Below are 23,957 nucleotides of genomic sequence, written 5' to 3'. Positions count from 1 at the left end.
TTTCATATTTAATAATGTCCTTTATATTATGCACTTCATGCTGATTGTATCATGATTGCACAAATGATGTTTGAGTCCCTAATATTTTTACTGAGTGTTCACGGTTTAGAGTGTTAATGATACTTACTCAATGCAAATTCATACATATCTAGTTCATATGGATATGTGACTTGTATCTAGTTCTAACAGAGGACGGAGGTCTTTGCTTAATCTGACATGTGGTATAATAGGTAGTGTAGTCAGCAGAAGCAGAATCAAATAATTTAAAGAAAACAGTTAAAAAGCAAGTTCTCATTGATCCGTCTGGGATGTACTGAGTCCAGCCTGAATATCCAGGCCGCTTCCTTTTGAAGCAGTAGGGGTTTAATATCCTACTTCCTATTATCTGTTTTCAACAGTTCGATGCCTTGGACTTTCAGGCAATCTGGGCCACCCTCATGTTTCTCCCAGATATGGTTGGCCACTGGGGTGTTTTCTTTTCTGCTTATATTGCCCATATGGGCCAAAATACATCTCCTTAGTTGCTGCCACGTTTTGACAACATATTGCATTGGGCAGGAGCAGGTTATTAGGTACACTCACAATCAAATTTGCCTTTCTGAAATCCAACCTTGAGGTTTGCGTTTTCTCGGGTCTTCCTCCCCTTTTTATCAAGAATTCAAGGATAGAAAGATCACTGCCTCCTAAGGTTCCAGCCACCCTTACCAACAGGGAGGAAATGGTTGAGGAAGTAAGAATAAGGTCCAAGGTAGCAGATCCCCTTGTTTTCTCTTCTACCTTTTGGAAGATAAAGCTATCAGCAAGAGCTGATAAGAATTTGTCAGATCCATTACTTTTACCTGAGAGAGATTACCAACAAATGTCTGGATAGTTAAAATCTCCCATAATCACTGCCATGTTTTCTTGAGAGCTTGGCCATCTGATGTAGAAAGAGTTCATCAATATCTTCCGCTTGTTCAGGCGGCGTATAGTAAATATCTACAGTGGTGTCCTTTCTGTTGTTCTCTCCTTGTATTCTTATCAAAACAGTTTCTACAGAACTACCATGCTCTGAAGCTTGAATCTCGGTAGAGATTAATGTTCTCCTAACATACAACGCAACACTTCCTCCCCTTTTTTTAGGTCTATTTCTTATAAATAAGTTGTATCCTTTAAGCCTTGTATTTCAATCATGTGTATCATTCCACCAAGTTTCTGTGATGCCTATGACATTATATTTCTCTTCCTGTGTTAGGAGCTCCAATTCTCCTTGCTTGTTTCCCATGCTCTGGGCATTTGTGTAGAAACATTTTAGTGTGTGATCAGTGTCTCTTGCTACTCTGCTTTCCTTCTGAATTTTTTTGTCTTTGTTCTTTCTTTTCACTACTAATAGCAAGGTTCTTAAATGTATTAATTAGCTGTATATTTTTACCTGGCCTTTCACTTTCCTTCCCATATTGTTCAAGTTTAAAGCTCTCCTAATGAGTGAAGCAAGGCGCCCACCACATATATGCTTACCTGTTTTTGTAAGGTGCAATTTAGCAAAGTATTTCATACCATACTTATTGAAAAAAATGAACTATGGGATTGATAAGGCAACTGTTAGGTGGATTCACAACTGGCTGAGTGATCGTACAGAAATAAGAAGTGGAAGACTGTATCAAGTGGGGTACCACAAGGCTCTGTCCTAGGCCTAGTGTTATTCAACATTTTTAAAAATGGAGGGAATTGATGGAAAAATTAGAAAATTTGCCAAGGACACAAAGCAAGGAGGGATAGCTAACACTAGGGAAGAGAGTATTCAAAAAGAGCTAGAAAAGCTTAAACAGTGGGCGGCGACTAACATAATGGTATTTAACAAGGAGAAATGCAAAGTCCTACATCTGGGCAAAAAAACACATAAAAAATGGGAGGAATTGGGCTAAGCGGAAGCACATGTGAAAAAGACTTGGGTATATTAATAGATCATAGACTGAACATAAGTCAACTATGTGATACAGCAGCCAAAAAGGCAAACACAATTCTGGGATGCATTAAGAGAAGCATAGAGTCTAGATCCCCCTCTACTCTTCCTTAGTCAGACCTCATCTGGAATACTGTGTACAGTTCTGGGCACCCCACTTTAAAGAAGACATCAACAAATTGGAGCAAGTTCAGAGAAGAGTTACCAAGATGGTGAGCGGTCTGCAAATCATCTCCTGTGAGGAACAGTTAAAGGATCTGGTAATGTTTAGCTTGCAAAAAAGAAGGCTGAGAGGAGACTTGATAGTCTCTACTTGCTAATCTTCTCCAGTCCACTGGGTCATGTCACCCCTAGGCGGTCGGTTTGTTATGAAGCTGGCATTCCTCGCATTGCTTCTGGCAGGTCAGTGGAGGTCACATCCCTGTGACGTAGGTTTCACTGGTTAGGAAGGAATGCTGATCTATTGCAAAGACAACGGGCATTCCCAGTCTCCGCAATAGCTCGGCACTCCGTGCTGGGCTGTGAACTGTGACATAACCCCCCCCCCTCCCAGGACTGCAGCAGACAAGAGAAGAGGATCTGGTAAGTAGACCAAAAGGTGGAGGAATAGGCAAGTATAGATTTTTTTTTTATGACAGTACTCCTTTAAATACACGGATGTGAGGCACATAGTAAGCTCATCTGAGTATGTGGCATTGTACTTAACGATATTAGGAAAGTATTGGGCTTTTGACAAAATGTTGGATTGTGGAATAACCCTTTTAAAGTTGGTAATGCAAATCTGAATATCCAACCCAACCAGTAGACAATAATCAGGAATGTTAAATAAGAAAGTATTTGTTCTTTCTAGATAGAATTAAGTAAATGATCTTTCTTTTTTCACATAGTAGGAAAGGAACACTGCCTCTTGCAGTGCTGCTGGCACCACTGGCATGGTACAGGCAGCTAGCTCCAAATGTATTCATTCCTGAAAAAGTAAGCTAAACGTATACAGAGGCAAAGAGACACTTACCACAATATCCACAACAAGAATCTTTAGACTCTGCTTTTGGATCTCCAAAAACCCTTCTTTCATTTTCAGCACAATCAGCTATGCCACATTCAAGAGGTTCACAGCTCATTGCTCCCATGGATCCATTACAAGTGCACTTATTACAGCCAATTGTCCAGCTTTGTCCATCCTGTAAGTAACACAATGATTTAGAATCTGGCTAGATGTATTGTATTTAGGAGCTTTTCCATGCACAGTTTTAGACTTACCTTGAGAATTTCTCCTGAAGGTGAGCAGCATTCTGTTTATGCATAAATAATAAATGTGGTTTAGTTCTATTATTTGTGGTTCTCCAACAATAGATGCACTGCAACAACTGGGCTCAGAATGATATAAAAACTACTATTTTTGCTTCTGTTTATCAATCTGATGTTACTTAAATCTTGAGATAAGTGCAATTATATTAAGGAGGTTTCCTGGGCTATTTTTATTGATGACGTATCCTCAGGATAGGTTATCAGTAGTTGATTGGCTGGGGTCTGCCATTAGGGACCACAACTAGAGATGAGCGAACGTGTCCGTAACGGACACATCCGCACCCGGACACCGGCTTTAGCGAACACTGGAGTGTTCGCGCGTAAGTGTCCGGGTGCCGCCGGGGGGCGGGGAGATGCGCGGCGGCGCGGGCGGCAGTAGCGGGGAACAGGGGGGAGCCCTCTCTCTCTCCCTCTCCCCCCCGCTCCCCGCCGCACCCCCCCGCGCTGCCACGGCGGCCCCCGAACTTTTTCGCCCGAACACCGAGGTGTTCGCAAAGTTCGGTGTTCGGGCGAAAAAGGGGCGGGGCCGAACGTGTTCGCTCATCTCTAACCACAACTGATCAACTGTTCCAGCACCTGCTGTCACTGGCAAAACACAGGGCACGAAGCAGAAACAAATAACTCCGACGCTGGTAATTGCAGTTGCAGCGCCTGAACAGCTGATCAGTCAGGGTCCTGAATGTTGTACCCCAGCCTGGAAATTGCCTGGAAAACCCATTTAAAGAACACAAGTATGTCTATGCTAAAGAGGTTAGGTGACTGCAGTCTTAGAGCAATTGATTTGCCATAGGCAAGTTTTTGTTTTAAAACAATATTTAAGATGTCAAATATTGAGACTCAAACCCCAACCATCAACAGTACAGGAAGTAGTTAAATAAAATTTGAACTTATTACAAAATTTAATAATGTTTCACTTTTCTACATGCCTAATACCACAGATCTTGAAATTGTAATCTAATGAAAATTTTAATAAGGTCTGAAAACACTAGAAGTTTTTACTAACCTTTCATAGAAGTAAAATACTGATTAGCATCTATCAGAAAAAAAGATTGTTATTAGAGGTTGCTTCACAGCACAAGTACACTAACAGCTGCAACCCTTGATTTCAGTGATCAGTGGTGGTCCTAAAACCTAGACCCCCACCCCATCCACACCCACACACCCACACTGATCAAAACTTTTGACCTTTTGCTCTGACTTGTTAAATATTTTTTAAAAGGGCACCTACCCTTTAGCAAAGAATGGGAGAGCTTTTAACCCTTATCTCCCTCCATACATCGCAGGTGTGAACTGTTTATTACAGCTGACACCTGCAGGCAACAGCCCCGTTCGGCCGATCGGGACTGTTAACCCTTTAAATGCTGCGGTCAGATCTGAGATCGGGGGAGCCATGCAGGTGTCATGGCAGCTGGGGGCCTTCTGAAATGCCCCAGGGCTGTCATGGCAGAATGCCTATCAAGCCATCCTCGAAGGGTGGCTTGGTAGGCTGCCTGTCAGAATGCAGTATGATGTAATGCTATGGCATTACATCATACTGCATAAGCGATCTAACCATTGCTAGTTATAAAGTTATAAAAGTTATAAAAGTTCAAAAAGCCCCCCTTTTGCCATATTTAAAATACAAAATCTAAATAATAAAACAAAAATACATATTTGGCACTGCTGCGTCTGCAAAAGTCCATTCTATCAAAGTAACAGATTATTTACTGTGCAAAGTGAACATCGTCTGAAAAAATAAATAAAAACCACCAGAAATGCACTTTTTTTGGTCACCCTGTTGCCAAGAAAAAAATCTAATAAAAAGCGATCAAAAAGGCCTATGTATTCTAGAATGCTACTAACGAAAACTACAGGACATACCACACAAAATGAGCCCTCACACAACTATATTGACAGAAAAATAAAAAAGTTATTGTGCACAGACGATGGAGACTTAATTTTAAAAAATTAAATATCTTTAAAAAAATATATAAGTAGTACAGCAAAAAAAAAAAAAACTATACAAGTTTGGTATCGTAGTAATCGTACTGACCCATAGAATAAAGTTATCATGTCATTTTTGTTGCAGTTTATGTGCCGTAGAAACAAGACGCACTGAAAGATGGCGGAATGTCATTTTTTTCCATTTGTCTCCACTTAGAATTTTTAAAAAGTTTTTCAATACATTATATGATATAATTAATAGTACCATTGAAAAATGCAACTCATCCTGCAAAAAACAAGCCTTCATACAGCTACGTCGATGGATAAATCAAGGAGTTAAGTATTTTTTAAAAGGGGGGAGGAAAAAACGAAAATGGAAAAAAAGCAAAAACGGGGTCACTAAAGGGTTAATCAAAGGAATTTTGAATGCCAGTTTTCTGACATGCTTTTTTTCCTTTAAGTTTAAAATCTGACAAATTTATAAAATGGTGCAAGTTGTTGATAAATTCATTGCATCCTAAATTTGCTTAGAGATGTGGAGTCATTATGTAAGCCACCTAGATAATGAAATGAGATTGCAACACATTTTGCTCAGTTCTTATGTCTGTCTAAAAATCTCTCTCCATTTGAACACAACTCTGTGTACGAGATGCTTTTGAAAAGTGGGATGAGAGTCATAATGTTCCTTCTGGCGCAAATCATTAGACAATTTGTCTAAATTGATTTGTGCCAAAAAGATGCAACACCTGAAATAAATGTGCCCTATTGTGTTAAATTATAGCAGAATACTAAATAGAAACACAAATTATTGACAGGAAGAATTTTAATGACTACTCAGCATGTTGTCTTTATTGCATATAAATCCATTCATGCAGCCAATGGTCATTAGACCTCCAGGTAACGTCACAAATCACATCTTCAATATATTTACACTGAAGTACTATGGCAATAAAAGTTATTTGGGGAGCCTTACTATGTAATTTTCGAGTGGGAAAAAGCAGCCAATATTTGAGCATACTTATTTTGTGCAAAAATTTGTGACTTCATTTTTTTTAATGATTTTTTTAAAGTGGGTGGGGCTTTTTTGATAGTGGGCAAGGCCGTCCGCAGTCCATTTGATTTACTATAACTTAAAGGGACCATATCACCTTTTTAAATTAAGTAAAACCATATAGAAGAACTTATCTATTTTTCTAATCTGTTTTTGTTTTCAGATTGTAGAATTTTTTTTTATTCTGCTGCCTATATATGACTATGGGGGCAGGCATCTTTCCTGAAAATACATTTGCCATATTTTCCAACAAAGCTCCTTTGACTACTAAGTCTACCTCACAGTGCTGACCTGAGACATTTGTACCAATTTGCTGTCATTTATTGATAACCTTAACAGAATTTACTCATTGGTGGTACCCTATTAGCTTGTGACTTGATATATTACATGACCCAAGTTTTCATCTATGTAAAAGATGGTCTAAAATAGAAGTCAGACTGCAAACATCATATGAGAATGCTTGGCCAGTATGACAAAAGAAAAAAAATACTGCTATAAGTAGGTATTGTTAAGTGGCCAAAGTTTTTTATTTGACCATTGGAGGAAAACTTTGGCCACTGCAAGACATATGCTACCTGAATCTGAAAAACTTTCAACAGACGATCAATAATACACTTCTCTTCCCATGAGATAGAAAATGGCAAATAATACAAATGTTCCATATACAAGATATATACATTTTTAAGAGTGAAACCACAATGTGCATCTGCCCACAGAAACCAAACCTCACTACCAGTGGTGGGCAATGGACAAATAACGCAATAATTTTGCGTTAAAATCATGTGCCTATTGACCAATGCAGATGGGTAAGGGTTTTGGCTGCACGTGGTGCTGGACCATGTGTTCTTAACCTAAATGTACATAAAAAGGAATTACCAATTGTGGGTAGAGTTGGTACGACTGGTCCAACCACTATAAACAAAATATATATGATAAAGTTATATAGTATATATTATATATAATAAGATCTTCATAAAGAAGTTTCGTAATGGCACCTAAGGAATGACTGCAATCCGTTTTGGATTTCAATTAAGATATCAGTTGACAACTAGCATCTACTATAGCCATTTGTTTGAGATTGGAAGGCTAAATCACTTCTAGGATTAACCCTTTCCAATCCACTGTCTGACTTCTGAAGACATTATGATTTAAGGCTGTGCAGCTCCGATGTTGGAAGACATCCCTTGGGGTTCTCTTACTGTATATTGCTAGCCTCTCTGCTGTCGGAGCCTATCCAACGTGTCACCTCATGCAGTACTGGCTTTATCCAGCATATAGCGCCATTTTATAATGGCAAAAAAAGAGTAAGCCCCCTAGGAAAACCAGGATACAAATTGGATTGGAAAGGGTTAAACGGGTTGTCAGATTGAAAACTATTGATGAGCTATTCTTAAGATTGGCCATCGACAGTAATTGGCGAGGGCCTTCTACCTACAACCCTTGCTCAACAGCTGTCTTCCAGGCTGATGCTTTTGTGCTCTGAGCTAATTTTTGCAGGAAGCAGACAGCTCTATTCTCACTGCAGTGGCCTGGTTTGCTATTACATCCATTCACTTCCATTGGAACTCAGCCTGTAATACCAAGCATGGTCACTGCAGATCAGTGCACTGGCTTGGCGAATAGCCTATCAGCAGGGGTCCCAGGCGGCGGACTTCCACCAATCTACTTTTGTAGCCTTATCCTATTAATAGGCCATCAGTATTTTAGAACTGAACAACCCCTTTAAGCCGTCATGCAGACTGTAAAGTGTGTGTAATCATGTACACTTGGATCCTGTATAGCAGCAAATGAAATTCCTATGGTAGAATATAACAAAGTTAAGGGTTAATTTTTTTCTAGAAGTATTACTCCAAAACATGGCATATAGTGGAACATGCTCTGATTTTCACTCCACACAGATTGCACATAGGTGTCCTGTGGGAAAAAAATCCCTGTATGCCTCTATATTAAATCATGGCTACCTAGGGTACAGCACAGACTCATAGGTTTCTATGGGTGCCATACTATTGATCTGCACAGTTGTGTGTGTAAGAGCTTAGACTATTTTATAAAGATATGTAGTCTTCTGCATATAAATGTGTATATATACAGTAATGAATCAATGGTTTTCATCTTTGTGATCACATATACTTAACAGACAATGCATTAAAAATAATGTGCAAGTGTTATTGATATTTAATGCACAGTTTTCCAACTAGTTTCAGTGCATAAAAAATAAATTTTTTACCTGGTACCATATTATCAAAACCTGGAAGAAAAAGCATGATGTAATATTAGTGCATTAGACTATTTGATTAGGTAAATTTAGAGCTCAGTCACACGGGTGCATCCGGGCGCCGATGTGCCCGTGTTACTGCACGAAGAAGACGGCCGCACTGCAGGTGCGGGCGACTCTTCGCAGCACTGAAAGAAAGAACACATGACCGGCAATGGAGCCGGTCATGTGTTCCTTCTGCCGGCAGTGCGGAGTTGTCTGCACCTGCAGTGCGGCTGTCTTATACTGCAGGAACACGGGCGCATTGGCGCCTGGATGCGCCCGTGTGACTGAGCCCTTAAGTGGCATAATGTACAGTACTTCATTGTGAATAACAAAATAATTTTACAATATTTTCAAAAAATCAGGAGCTTATTTGTTCAAATAAAAAAGTGACTGTGGGAACAGAGGTGCACCACTGATATAAAGAAAAAAAACCTATACATACGCACACACAGATTTATATAACAGGACTAGCTGGAGCATTGTTCTTTCACCAGCTCCTTGCTGAAGGCATTGTGTGTAAACAGCAAGGCTGCCTGTCCATGGGTGTTGGAGATCTGCCGCAGGAGACACCACCGGGGAGCAGGAGCCAGCTGACTGATCTCCGCGGTGAGCCTATCTGACAAATAGGCTCACCGCGGAGAATCGCGGCAATTCGCAGCATGCTGTGATTTGCTGGCCGCGAGCGGAGAATTGCTATAATTCTCTGCTTGTGGACAGGGGGCTGTGCTTTCCATAGCGACGCTATGGAAAGCATGCATTGCGTTCCCTGCGGCCGGATTATCGCTGCAGGGAATGCAATGCAAAAATGCCCGTGGACAGGCAGCCTAAGGGGTAACAATGTTCTCTGAACAATGTGCAGTGTTTGGTGACCTATATTCTATCTATACAGTGTGGCAAGGCATCTGGGGAACAGACTTTGAATCTATGATGCTGCCTATAAAAGTTCTTATTCGATAGTTAAAAAACCTCAAATATTCTAAAACAAAAAGTCTCTGTGCTCTGTACTGATGTCAGAAAGAATGGGGTGACAGTGACAGTGATTGGCTGCAATGGTTTTTTTAATTATTTGAAAAAATTAAAAATATTAAAAGTTGAAGATAAAACCCTTTTCCTATTTTTAACATAAAAAATCCAAACATCTAAGCATATTTACTGCATTCATAAATCTGAAAACTAATAAAATAACACAATATTTATCCAACACAGTAAATATCATTATTAAAAAATAGACAACATCAGAACTGTGTTTTTTGGAAACCTTATCTCCAAGAAAAAATGTAATGAAAAGGTTGCATTACACCAAAATGGTACTGATTGAAACTACAAGTAATCCCACAAAAAACAAATGTTAGGGGGAACAGAAGATGAAAGCATTTATTTCTTTTAAAAGATATTTTTTTAAAAGCAGTACAAAAAATGTATGAATTTGGTATTGCCGTAATTATACTGACCCCCAAACAGAGTGCAAATTGCATTTTTCCCAATTGCATCCCAATTAGACATTTTAAAATAATCACTTTGATTTATATAGCAACATGTGCATGCATATTACACAGCTCTTTTTCAACTGCTGATATTGGCGTCTGTCCCCATTGGCACACACAATTTATATTCACCAATCTGCATGTTTTTAGAGTGTGGGAGGAAACTCCCACAAACTCGGGGAGAACATACATATTTTATGCAGATGTCCTTGATTTGAACCCAGGATCCCAGCACTGCAAGGCAGTAGTGCTAACCACTGAGCCACCATGCTAGTCCTATCCTCAAGAAGTTAAGGGAGGCATATAACTAATACACTAATAGGGTAGTAAAAGGTTTAATAGTCACATCTCTGGTCTAAAGGCCCTTTTACATATAACGAGTGTCGGGCAAACAATGCTTGATACTCGTCCCTGTGATGCTCGCTCTGCACAGAAGTGAGCATTGCTGGATCGCTGACAGGGCGGCCAGCATGGAGGCACAACAGCTGGAGGGGAGTTCTCTCTCCACTCTCCCTCTGCCCCTTTCCATTCACAGTTAGCAGCGGCTGCTCAGTAGTGAATAGCTGCTGAGTAAACACTGAACGATATGCGTTCATCTTTTAAGCAGTTTAAAAGATGACCAACTGGATGATTCTAATTCATTTGCAGCATGCTTTACATGGGATGATTATCGTTCACCCCCCCCCCCCCTGTGCGGGAGAACGATAATTATTAGAGATGACCGAGCATGCTCGGTAAGGGCAGTTACTCGAGAGAGCATCGCTTTTTTCGAGTAACTGCATGCTCGTCTGTGAAAATTCGGGGGGCTGCAGGGGTGAGCAGGGGGTTGCGGAGGGGGGCGGGGTGGGGGGAGAGATCTCTCTCACTCTCCGCCCCCCCCCCCGTGCCCCACCAAATTTTCGCGGACGAGCACGCATTTATTTGAAAAAAGCGATGCTTTCTCGAGTAAATGCCCTTACCGAGCATGTTCACTCATCTCTAATAATTATTGTTGTGTGTAAAAGGGCCTCAAGACCGAACTCTGGCGGTCTAGATCAGATGATAGGTTAATGGGCACATCCATGGTGATATAGGACAGAGAGGGGTTAACAGGGCATATCTTTGGTGATCTAGTGCAGATAAATCCTAGCTGTGCCAATAGTCCATGCTTCATTTGCCACTTTCCAACTATGCCTCTGTGTAAAAGGAGGGAACTACAACTAACAGTATGTTACGGCCATTATTAGATATAAAAAAAAGACAGTGAGGCTATATAAGAGACTTACAAGTCCTAGAATGTTCAGGCTATTATATGTTATCCGATGATTAGAGATGAGCAAACAGAACAAGGACACAAATTTGAATATTGCTAACACCCTATTAAGCTAAACTCGAACCTCAGCAGGCTTGTTTCTGCCAAACCGAAGGTGCATTTAGAAAACCCCCTCAAACAAGTACTGAACAATTTCCAGATGGTGGTCCTTCAATAGATGTGGCTCAGTGGTTAGTGTGGTTGCCTTGTACTGCTAGTGTCCTAGGTTCAAAACGAATCACAGACAATATCTGCATGGACTCTATACAGATGTAGCCCTTGGTCAGACTTGAATCTAGAACTCCAGCAGTGCAAGGCAATAGTGCTGCTGGGACTTAGAGCTCACCAGAGTTACCGGTGCACTTCCAAAGAGGCAGTGGATTTAAAGTCCATTAAAAGAGATGAGCTTACAATCTCTTTTTATTGCATATTAGTGCTAACCAATGTGCCACCAGACTTATTTTTCTTCTACAGATGAGTAGAACAAAAACAAGAAGAAACACAAAGAGAAAATGTAAACTTTATACAGATGTTTTCCTTGCTCAGATGTAAACCTAAAACTCCAGCACTGCAAAGCAATGGTGCTAACCCTGAGCCACCATCCTTCCTTTTCCTTCTCCAGAGGAGAAGGAGAAGAAAAACAAGATGAAACACAAAGAGAGCATGTAAATTCTATACAGAAGTTTTCCTTGCTCAGATTTGAACTTAAAACTCTAGGACTGTAAGGCAACTGTGCTAACCACTGAGCCACCACACTTCTTTGCCCTTCTCCAGAGGACAAGAAGAAACAAAAACATGTAGACTGCATATAGATGTTGTCCTTAATCCGATTTGGACCTAGAACTCCACCACCGGAAGTCAACAGTTCTAACCACTGTCACCACACTTCCCTTTTCTTCGACAAAGCATAAGAAGGGCAAGAAACACAAAGAAAACATGTAAAATCATGCAGATGTTGTCCTTGGTCAGATATCAACTTAAGACTTCAGCACTGTAAGGCAACAGTGCAAACCACTCAGCCACAATGCTGCTACGTCTTTTTTTCTTCCTCTTGCTCCTCCTTCCTCAAAAGAGGAGAGAAAAAGTAAGAGAAAACGGAGAAGTAGATGGGGATCTTCTTGATCTTTTTCTTCTCCTACTCTTACTGAGGAAGAAATAGGAGGAGGAAGCTTGATGACTCAGTGGTTAGCACTGTTGCCTTGCAACACTGGGTTCCTAGATTGAAAACAAGGAAAACATCTGTATGGAGTTTACGTTCTATGTGTTTCTTCATCTCCTCTGGACAAAGAAAAAGAAGCATGGCGATTTAAGTGGTTAGCACTGTTTTGCAGTGCTGTAGTTTTCAGTTCAAATTTGACCAAGGGTAACATCTGTATGGAGCTTTTCAAGTCCATGCATATGCTGTCTGTGGTCATATTTGAACCTAGGGCCCCAGCACTACAACACAAGAGCACGAACCACTGAAAGACCACCACTACGCTCTTAGGGCTCAGTCAGACGGGCGTTTTTTTACGCGATTTGCACATGCGTTCGGCGATTTTATAAAACCATTGCTTTGCAATGGTATCTGACACATGAGCGCTTTTTATGCGCTCGTCCGATAAATTATAGAACAGAAATCGCAGATCGCACCTATCTGCGACCTGCAATTCCTGTTCTCTCCTCTATATGCGCTCAATGGGGCCGACGGCAGCAGCGCCGACCCCATTGAGAATATATAGTAGACAAATCATTCTCCTCTGCCACAGCTGTAACAGCTGTGGCAGAGAAGAATGATGTCTGACCATTGAATTCAATGGAGCCGGCAATACAGCCGGCTCCATTGAAAGCAATGGGCTGCCGGCGAGCGCGGGATGAATTTTCGGGAAGGGCTTAATCATATAAGCCCTTCCCTGCAATTCATCCAGAAATGTGTAAAAACGAAAAAAATATATATACTCACCTGGTCCCGGCAGACGGAGTTCAGCCGCGGCCGGCGGCAGTTCTCCTGAACTGTTCTCTGTAGTATTCAGCAGCCGGGGATTTAAAATCCCCACCTGCTGAATGAGCTGCCTGTGATTGGTCACAGCCTGACCAATAAGAGGCAGCTCTCACTCACACCCATTCATGAATTCATGAATGGGTGAGTGAGTGCTGCCTCTGATTGGCTCAGCGCAGGGACCAATCAGGGGCAGCACTCACTCACCCATTCATGAATTCATGAATGGGTGTGAGTGAAAGCTGCCTCTGATTGGTCAGGTTGTGACCAATCAGAGGCAGTTCATTTAGCAGGCAGGGATTTTAAATCCCCGGCTGCTGAATACTACAGAGAGCAGTTCAGGAGAACTGCCGCCGGCCGCGGCTGAACTCCGTCTGCCGGGACCAGGTGAGTATATATATATATATATTTTTTTTTTTACACATTTCAGGATGAATTGCAGGGAAGGGCTTATATATTTAAGCCCTTCCTGAAAATTCATCGTGAGATCGCCCGCAGCGCATTGCTTTCAATGGAGCCGGCTGTATTGCCGGCTCCATTGAATTCAATGCGCTGGACAGCTCCGGCCTGTTTCTATTGAAACGCGGCTAGGAACAGATTTTTCGGGCGATTTTTCGGCCCGGTCATGCGATCCGCAAATCGCGTCAAAAAACGCCCTTGTGACTAAGGCCTTAGACAATGTTAAAAGGTAGTTTTAGGGGATTTTATGAATTTCTGTTTCAATTCGAACTAATTCAGACTGTACATCCCAGGCTCTCATCCTATAGAAGAATTCTTATATCCATAACAATTTATTCTAGTTTATATAAAACTCCGTTCCCATTTGTCACATGACTATTATCACAGGTCCGTCCCCAGAACTTTCCACTAGAGAACTAAGCTACTCTGCCTTATCACATGATGGTGATATCATTGCAGATTCTTCCTTATCTCCTTCCAAGCTAGCAGCTATTTGCCTTGCTCTGAAGAGCTGCAACTTGCCATGATTGGTGAATCCTTGGTGAATTACATGTGAAAATATACCAAAAAACTGATGCCAGTTGTGGTGTAAAAGTCCTATGTTGAATGAAACCTGTTGGTACTGATATTATGATGTTGCAGGAGCACGTAGATATTGACTTACCGTTCATTCTCCAGATGCTACCCAATAACGTGTGTGGGGGAATGATCTGGGGACAAGCTACATACACTTCTTGGCAGGAGAATAGATAACCTACCTTTTATTTATCACTGAGACTGATACTAATACCGACTGCTTTAATGTTTCTTTCATTTTTCTATCAACACTTTCAAAAAATCTAAGTGATATAGCTATATGAGGTTTTGTTTTTGTGGGACAAGTTGTACTTTTCAATGGTACTATTTAATGTACCAACATAAAGTATTAGAAAATGTTTACAACTTTTATGGTGTTCCGTTTGGTAAACATAACAGTTCATTTTTATTTTGTGGGCAAGTACGATTAAGGCAATATCAAAGTTATTTTTTTTATGTCTTACTAGTTAAAAAAAATTCAAATACTTTTTTTAAATTGCTTTGTGTTGCCATAATTTGATTCCCCCATAACTTTTCTATTTTCTTCAATGCAGCTGTGTATTGACTTTTGATTGTTGATTTTTTTTAATAGGATGATCTGATGTATTTATTGTTACCATTTTGGAGTGCGGATGACTTTTGATTGCTTTCTACTTACTTTTTTTCATGAGAATAGAGTGACAAAAAAATAGCACAATTTTGGCATTGCATATTTTGTTTCTGACAGTGTTCGTCATGAAAAATTCATAATACAATATTTTAAAAATTGGACAAAAACACGCTCGTGTGAAGCCACCCATTAACTGAGTTAATTCTACCACACCAAGACAGGAAGAGTGGATTCCAGTTATTTAAATCTTTTTCTAAATTTGCTAGAAATGGTTTAAAGTTTAGATCAAACACGCAGGAGGGATCAGCGGGGAGTTGAATACCAAAATATTTGATGGAGTTATTTTGCCATTTAAATGGAAACTGTCTCTGCAGATGCAGCACCCCATAACATGCAAATATACACTTAGCCTAGGGTCACACGGGGCGGATTGCCGTCGGAAATCTCGCGGTTTGGCCGCAGCAAAAACCGCGAGATCTCCGCCGGCAGAGCCGCCGCGGTTTAAGCCGCGGCGGCTTTGAAGCGGTCCGGCCGCTTGCTCTTCCGTTGCGGCCGGCGCTCCCATAGAGGAGAGCGCGGCCGCAGCGGAATGAAAAAAAGAATGAGCATGCTGCTTCTTTTGAAACCGCGGCTGCGGCCGCCGCGGTTTCAACCGGATTCACCGCAGCGGATTAGCCGTCCCGTGTGGACGAGATTTCTGAGAAACCTCGTCCACATGGCTGGCTAATCCCGGGCTTAGCGGCCGCGGGCGGTTTTGCCGCGGGCGGATCTGCTGCGGCAAAACCGCGGCAAATCCGCCCTGTGTGACCCCAGCCTTAAAAGTGCTAAAATATAAATGCACAAGCATTTATAGATAGTGAGTCAGGCTATAGAAAGGTAGTAGATATAAGGCATCAACAATAAAGAATGTTTTTTTTATTTTTTTTAAGACTACTACAGGATGGGCCACAGAAAAGTAGTCCAGCACCAAGCTATTATGATAGCTGTCTGAATGAAATTCCTGTCAGTGAGTGCCAGTTGTAAGCAGTGCACTGTCCAGATGTAAGCAGTATAATTCTTCTGCGTTTACTGCACAAGCTCTGTTCTGTGTGAACTATGTCATACTCCTGTATCATTGTTCTGGTATGTTCTGCTGTAAGCAGTATCATTCCTCTTGTTTTTGCACAAGTTGTGTTCTGTGTGAACTGTGTCATACTTCTGTATCACTGTTCTGGTAGGTCCTGCTGTAATCAGTATCATTCTTCTATGTTTCTGCACAAATTCTGTTTTGTGTGAACTGTCATACTTCTGTATCATTGTTCTGGTATGTCTTGCTATAAGCAGTGTCAATCTCCCGTATTTCTGTGCAGTTTCTGTGCTGTGTGAACTATCATACTTCCGTATGTCTGTTCTGTATGTCCAGCTATAAGCAGTGTCATTTTTCTGCATTTCTGCGCCGTTTCTGCGAACTGTGTCATACTTCAGTATGTCTGTTCGGGTATGCTGTGAACGGTGTCATTCTCCTGCATGTCTAATGGATCCAGGAGGAACTGATTGCCACAGTTAGGCGGCATGCCTTCAACTCACTATGTGGGGTATAGTCCTGCCGCCATGTGGTTTTTAATGTATAGACGCGGCCCTTTTTTTCCCCATTTTCTGCCCCCCCCCCCCTTAAAACAATCATAACTCCTTTATTTATCCATCAATGTCGTTGTATAAGGGCTTGTTTTTTGCGGGACAAGTTGTATTTGTCAATGGTGCTATTTAATTTACCATATAATGTACTGAAAAACTTTTTAAAAATTCCAAGTGGAGTAAAAAGAAAAAAAAATGACATTCCGCCATCTTTCAGTGCGTCTTGTTTCTACGGAGCACAAACTGCAACAAAAACGACATGATAACTTTATTCTATGGGTCAGTACGATTACTGTGATACCAAACTTGTATAGTTTTTTTTTTAACTATACTATTTTTTTTCTTTCAAAGACATTCAATTTTTTTCAATTTTCTGCGGTCATATTTTGCGGACAATAACTTTATTATTTTTCCATCGACTTAGTTCAGTGATGGCTCATTTTTTGTAGAATGTCCTGTAGTTTCCTTTAGTACTAATTCGGAATACGTACGACTTTTTGATCGCTTTTTATTGCGTTTTTTTGGGAGACAGGGTGACTGAAAAAGTGCATTTCTGGTGTTCTTTTTTTTTTTTTTTAAGACGACGTTCACCGTGCGGGGTTAATAATGCACTACTTTGATAGATTGGACTTTTACGGACGCGGTGATACCAAATATGTATTTTTATTTTATTATTTAGACTTTTTAATTATAGATATGGCAAAAGGGGGGTGATTTAAACTTTTACTTTTTTTTTTACAATTAAAAAACCTTATTGCTCTTTTTTTAACTTTACTTTTAAGTCACCAATGGGGGACTTCAATATGCGATACTTTGATTGCTCCTGCACTATGATGCCATAGCATTACGTCATACTGCATTCTGACAGGCAGACTATCAAGCCACCCCACGGGGATGGCTTGATAGGCAGTCTCTCAAGGCAGCCCTGGGGCCTTTCAAAAGGCCCCCAGCAGCCATGACACCTGCACGGCTCCTCCGATCTCACCGTGTGTGTGGGGGGCATACGGGACCCCCGAACAGAGTTCGGGGGCTTTAAATGCCGCTGTCAGAACTGACAGAACGGCCGATCGTGGCTATTGCCTGTGGGTGTCAACTGTACTAAATAGCTGACGCTCATGCTGTATGCAGAGAGGTCGCCCCGTGATCTCTCTGCATACATACCCCGATGCTCCAGGACGCAAATGTACATCCTGGAGTGGGAAGGGGTTAAGGCATAGACCAGCTGCCATGCAGCTGGGAGGCTTTTAAGGCAAGGCCCGGCCACCGGTTTGGGTAGCCGCTGAGCGGCAGTTTCTGTGTAGCCAGGCGTGTTCTGCATGCGGTCACATGGCTTGGTTTGTGCCACCATGGGCATGTGTGCATTGGCCATTGCACTGTATTGTGTTTTTTTCACGGCAGTGCAGGGTTTACACAATTCGTGATCCCCGCCCCCCCAATGGCTATGTGTCCCATTCCTAGGTGCCATAGCTCCACCTCCTCCTGCAGGTTGATGGAGCAGTATCTCTGGTGTACCCCTACTCAGGAGGGCGAACGCAGTCAACCTCAGCATGATTCTGGTCCTACTCCGATCTTTGATACCTCCCATATGGGGAAGAGTACCTGCACAGGGATTATAGTACTATGTGCGGTACAAGATTTACACTGAGCAACAAGTTATCTCATGTGGCGAACAACCGTGTTCAAACTAATTGCCAGCATATTTCTGGCATTGCTAAACTTGTGGTACCTTCTATTTGAAAAGAGTACTTGTTCAGGAAGCCTCTGGTCGCATCACTCTGGACCCGGTTAAGCCTACCCTGTCGGTAGCTACCCTGTTGCCTCTCCTGCAATTCCCTACAGCCAGCCGTACTGCAGTGTCGGAGTCGAGGATGACACGCGGACAGGGGATGGCCAGAGCCACATACCAAGTGTGCTCTTGTCACACGACAAGATTTAGATCCAACAGAGAATACGGGTTGAGCCTCGCCTGTTGCCCCTACTGCAGTTCCCTGCAGGTAATCTTAGTGCAGCTTCTATATCCACAATGACACACGGTCAGGGGCCGGCCAGAGCCAAATACTATGTGCCCTCTCACTAGAGTACAAGATTACATCCAGCCAGAGAATATCTCGTCTTTACGAATGACAGTATCCAAACTAATTTCCAGCATGGCTCCAGACTTGCTGAGATCTGTGGTACCCTCCCTTCGGAATGAGTACTCGCAGAAGGGCTCTGGACTCATCACTCCTCAGGTATGCTTTATACCAGGTGGAGCCTTGCCTATCAATAGCTCCCCAGTTGCCCCTCCTGCAGTTCCCTACAGGCAGCCTTCGCACAGTGTCCGTGTACATGATGACAGGTGGACAGGAGCTGGTGAGAGTCACGTATTATGTGCGCTCTCGCTATAGACATCCGGCCAGAGAAGATCCCGTCTTCTAAACTAATTGCTAGCATGGTTCCAGCTGTGCTGACACCTGTGGTGCCCTTCATGTGGAAGGAGTACTCGCACAGGGAGCCTCCAGACTCATCGCCCCTTAGGTCTGTAACAGAACGAGTTGAGCCTTGCCTAGCAGCTAGCTCACTGAGGGTGCCGCCTGCGGTTCTTGGCAGGCAGCCTTGGTGCAGTGTCCATGTCCAGGACTACAGGCAGGGGGCACGTGCCATGTGTGCTCCCAATGCAGTACAAGATTGCATCCAGCCATGTTCAAACTGGTTATCAGCACTACTCTGGGCTTGCTGATATTGGTAGTTCCTTTCACGGGAAAGGAGTACTGTGCACAAGTAGTCCACGGATATATTCCTTTCCCTAACCTGTCAGCTACCTTCCCTATGGTTGCCCGACTGCACTGTCCTTGCAGGCAGCTTTAGCGTTTTCTTCATTTACAGGAGTAGATAGTGGCTGGGGCTGCCCAGACCTGCATACTAGGTGCGCTCACGCTATTGTGTGGGACATCCAGTCAGGATATCTCATCTTATTTTATCTAGGTATAGTGTTAGGCTGGGGGGTTTCGCCCTCCAACAGGTAGATCCATTTACAAGCTCCCCTCCAGTCAGCTCTGACATGCTGATCCACTATGGGTCCAGTACTTCTGGTGGCTTGAGAACCAAACCAGCATCCATTGCTTTCTAGGAGGACTGTCCGGCAAGCTCAGTCAGCTGTGTCCATGTGGACATATGTCACTCATGTCGTGAGGGATGCATGAGTGGTCCCGTTTAGGCAGAGTCCGCCACTAACCCTAAATTATGACAGCAGAAAACGCCTCGCCTTCTCCCCTATTAGGCAGGTCTGGGCTGCTGCTGTTAGGAGTACTCTGTAGTCACAGTGGTCTACGACTTCACTCCTACAGCATTTCTCCACATAGCCTTCCTACACAGGTAAGAGCGTGGACCAGGCGACAACCATTTAATCAGATGGCGTTAGTAGCATGCTGTGATCCTCCTGCGCTATTCCCTCCTGCAGGATTGCTAGCAGGAGACCATGAGATGGTATACACTCATACTGTTTTCAATTCTTAGTGCTTGCCCACCCAACTCCGGAGGATTTCGTAAAAGGACCAGGGAGGCTTACATCCAGCAACTAGGTCGCCTGCCAAGGGACCCCAGCTCTTTAGTTTTTCCCCCCCTTTCTGATGGTGCTGATGTCACATTCAGCTTTTTTAGTCTACTCGTCTCTCTACTAAGTGGGATGCGCTAGTGGGCGGAAGTTCTTTGTCATCAAATTTACCCCTCTCTAGTGGCATTCTTCAATCCCCCTGGCTCTCTGCTGTTGCTCCAAACAACACTGGTGGAGCCTTGGGTTTCCATGGTGGTTTCCTCGCACTGGCGCTGCTTTATGGCAGTGCAGGGTTGCTGTGCCTGAGACCTCATATTTTCAGGCTGTGTTACGGCACATATTTCTACAATGGGTGCCTCATTGAAAGCTCTTTGTCGGGAGCCCCCTTTTGAGAGAGTTCGTCCTTTGGTGCGAGTGGAAGGGTTTTTCACCTTATGCATTTCTCCTTGGCCCGCCTCCTGTCCTTTTTTCCAGGATAGGCTGGAGATGGGGCTCAGTCTCCGTTCCCTCAAGGAACAGACTTCGTTCTTGTCTGTCCTTTTTCAGCTCCCCTTGGCATCCTCGGTACCACCTTGGGATTTGAATCTAGTTCTAGACGCCCTAGAGGCTCATCCGTTCGATCTATTGGCAAGGGTACTAAAGTGGTTATTGTCCAGGAAGGCAGCCTTCCTGGTGGCGGTTACTTCCCTCCAAAGGGCCTCCAAGATCACGGCACTGTCGGCGATGCCACCCTTTACGGCAGTGTTCCCCAACTCCAGTCCCCAGGGACCGCCAAAAGGTCATGTTTTCAGGATTTCCTCAGTATTGCACATGTGATGTAATTATAGTCAGTGCCTCAGACATTGCCACAGGTGTTCTTACCATAGGATATCCTGAAAACATGACGTGTTGGTGGTCCCTGAGGACTGGAGTTGGGGACCCCTGCTTTAGGCCTCCCTCACACAGGGCGTTTGCAGAAACGTAGCGTTTTGCAACGCTGCGTTTGCTGCAGACTCCGCCCCGTTTCAGCATCGCTGGCATACTTTATGCCAGCGTTTTGGCTGCGTTTTCAGCTCGGCTGAAAACGCAGCCAAGAATGCTGAAAAGAAAAAAAAAAGCAATCCTCACCTAGCCGCTGCAGTCCAGGTCGCGGAAGCTGCAGTCCGGGTCGCGGCCACTGGTCTCTGCAGCTGATCCGGGTTTCCTCGGCACTCCCAAGTCTATTGCCGGAGGCCAGGTTTGAGAACCCCGGCTCCGGCAATAGAGTGCTGTGATTGGTTGTCGGCGCTTGCTCGATGCCCAATCACAGCCCTTCATTGACTGTCTCAGCCAATCAGCACCAGCAAACTCTGATTGGCTGAGACAGTCAATGAAGGGATGTGATTAGGCATCGAGCAAGCGCCGACAACCAATCACAGCACTCTATTGCCGGAGCCGGGGTTCTCAAACCTGGCCTCCGGCAATAGACTTGGGAGTGCCGAGGAAACCCGGATCAGCTGCAGAGACCAGCGGCCGCGACCCGGACTGCAGCGGCCGCGACCCGGACTGCAGCGGCTAGGTGAGTATTACTTTCTTTTCTTTCTCTACCTAGCTGGGACAGATTTTCGGGGTAGGGCTTCTATTACAAGCCCTCACCCCGAAAATCGGCGAGCGGTTAACGCTGCCAAAAACACGGCACCAAGTGTTGCCGCGTTTTCAGCAGTGCTAAAACCGCTGCCCATTCATTTCAATGGGCGACGCAGGGCTGAAAACGGCCAAAAATAGAACATGCATCGCTGTCAAAGCGCAGCGTTGGAAGGCGCTGCGTTTTCAGCCCTGTGTGAGCAGCCCCATTGAAATGAATGGGAGTCTTGTACAGCGTTTAGCGCTGGGCTGAAAAGGGAGCGCTAAACGCTGTATAAAACGTCCTGTGTGAGGGAGGCCTTACAGTGTTCCACTGAGATAAGATTGTATTGCATCCAGTTCCTTCTTTCCATATCAATGAGGACATTGTACTGCCATTGTTCTGTCCAGCGGCAGTCCACCCAAGGGGATGGGCTCTGCACACTTCATACCTAGTATTTTGGAGGATATATATATATATATATATGTGTATAAAATCTCTATACAAGGTGAAATGTCAATTTAACTCTCTGAACCAATAGAATGGAATGTGCTGGAACATCCTGTACTGCTAACCGTTATCAGAATATGCAGCTTGATAGAAACACATGCTCATAACCTCAGAGCTCATTTTTTACCCGCACATAACCTTCAAACGTCATTTGATGACACATTGCTCATTCCCGCCCCTGCCCCCTCCATCGAACTCGGAAAGATGGCGCTGATTTTTTATCTGGCTTTTAGAACATCTTCTAGTGCTGATTCTTGTAAAAAATATATATTATCAAAACATTGTCAAATAAAAATGTTATTTTTAAAATAATATTAAAAATCTTCTGCGTGTCATATTTTACCTGTTCCAGGTGTAGGTTCTTCATGTTCCAGAATAATGAGAAAAATGGAAACCATTTTTTATTAAATCAGTCAGATGCAGATTTAAAATGATTAGATATTTACATTTAGAACAGATAATAGTATGGACAATTCTAGGGAAAAAAGTAGTCGAGAAATATAGAAAAAGTAAACAAAATGTTTTACAAAAGTATAATTTTCACTTGAATGTTCCTATTTGCTATGTACTTCCTGGTTTAAGTAGAAGATCAATTGTGCTTTTCTTCTTGAAAAAAGAAAATAACTGAACTATATTGACAGATTCCGTTCATTTTTAAAGTACAAAGCCTCCTCTGTATTGGAGTGTCTTCATACTGGAGATCACGCTATCACTGTGTCTTTTTTAAGACGAATGTCAATAGTACTTTCTAATATTAAATACGCATTGCACAAAGATCGCAAAGCACAAACGATTTTTGTGCGATGCGTTTTTAACATTAAAAAGTCCTGTTGAAATATGTATTGAAAAATGCAGCGATATCGCAATCGCAAGTGTAAGGGCACCCTTGGTTCCAGAGTGGGTGGTTAGATAGGCTGCATTAAGGCCCCTTTCACACGGGTTACAAAATCTCGCTACAAAATCATCGCTAAAAAACACATGTATGTGAATCCCACAGTTTCCAATGGGTTCTTTCACATAGAATCATAGAATGGTAGAGTTGGAAGGTACCCCCCAGTGTCATCTGGTCCAACCCAATGCTAAGTGCAGGATTCACTAAATCTCATTCCTTCGAAGGAGAACTCACCACCTCCCTGATTTCACTCATTGATCACGCTCACCGTCAGAAAGTTTTTTCTAATTTCTAACGTGTGTCTCCTCCCTTTCAGTTTCATCCCATTGCCTTTAGTCTTTCCTTGTGCAAATAAGAATAGGGCTGATCCCTCTGCACTGTGACAGCCCTTCAGATATTTGTAGATAGAAAAGTCTACTCTCAGCCTTCTTTTTTGCAAGCTAAACATTCCCAGATCCTTTAACTGTTCCTCATAGGACATGATTTGCAGAGTGCTCACCATCTCGGTAACTCTTCTCTGAACTTGCTCCAGTTTGCCTATGTCTTTTTTAAAGTGGGGTGCCCAGAACTAGACACAATATTCCAGAGGAGGTCTTACTAAGTGTAGAGGGGGATAATTACATCATGTGATCTAGACTCTATACTCCTCTCAATGCATCCCAGAACTGTGTTTGCCTTTTTGGCTGCTGCGTCACATTGTTGACTCATGTTCAGTTTATGATCTATTAGTATATCCAAGTCTTTTTCACATGTGCTGCTGCTTAGCCCAATTCCTCCCATTCTGTATGTGCTTTTTTCATTTTTCTTGCCCAGATGTAGAATTTAGCATTTCTCCTTGTTAAATACCATTGTGTTAATTGTCGCTTGCTGTGCAAGCTTTTCTAGATCTTTTTCAAAACTCTCTTTCTTCCCTAGTGTTAGCTATCGCTCCGACCTTTGTGTCAT

The 23,957-nt window shown here is 42.9% G+C and overlaps 1 protein-coding gene across 1 annotated transcript in view; it reads right to left on the bottom strand.

Moving 5' to 3' along the window:
- Positions 1-23,957, bottom strand: part of LOC136611931 (integumentary mucin B.1-like) — a 73,209-nt gene that overhangs the window by 18,624 nt on the left and 30,628 nt on the right. The window contains exons 5-10 of the mRNA XM_066591917.1: positions 22,464-22,481; positions 8,452-8,472; positions 7,101-7,136; positions 4,254-4,283; positions 3,203-3,234; positions 2,955-3,123 (exon numbers count right to left, since the gene is read on the bottom strand). Of these exons, the coding sequence (XP_066448014.1) occupies positions 2,955-3,123; positions 3,203-3,234; positions 4,254-4,283; positions 7,101-7,136; positions 8,452-8,461 (277 nt within the window). The 5' untranslated portion in view covers positions 8,462-8,472; positions 22,464-22,481. The remainder of the gene's footprint in view (positions 1-2,954; positions 3,124-3,202; positions 3,235-4,253; positions 4,284-7,100; positions 7,137-8,451; positions 8,473-22,463; positions 22,482-23,957) is intronic.

Source organism: Eleutherodactylus coqui, chromosome 2, assembly GCF_035609145.1.
Source record: "Eleutherodactylus coqui strain aEleCoq1 chromosome 2, aEleCoq1.hap1, whole genome shotgun sequence".
NCBI lineage: Eukaryota > Metazoa > Chordata > Amphibia > Anura > Eleutherodactylidae > Eleutherodactylus > Eleutherodactylus coqui.
This window is presented reverse-complemented; position numbering and strand designations above follow the sequence as displayed.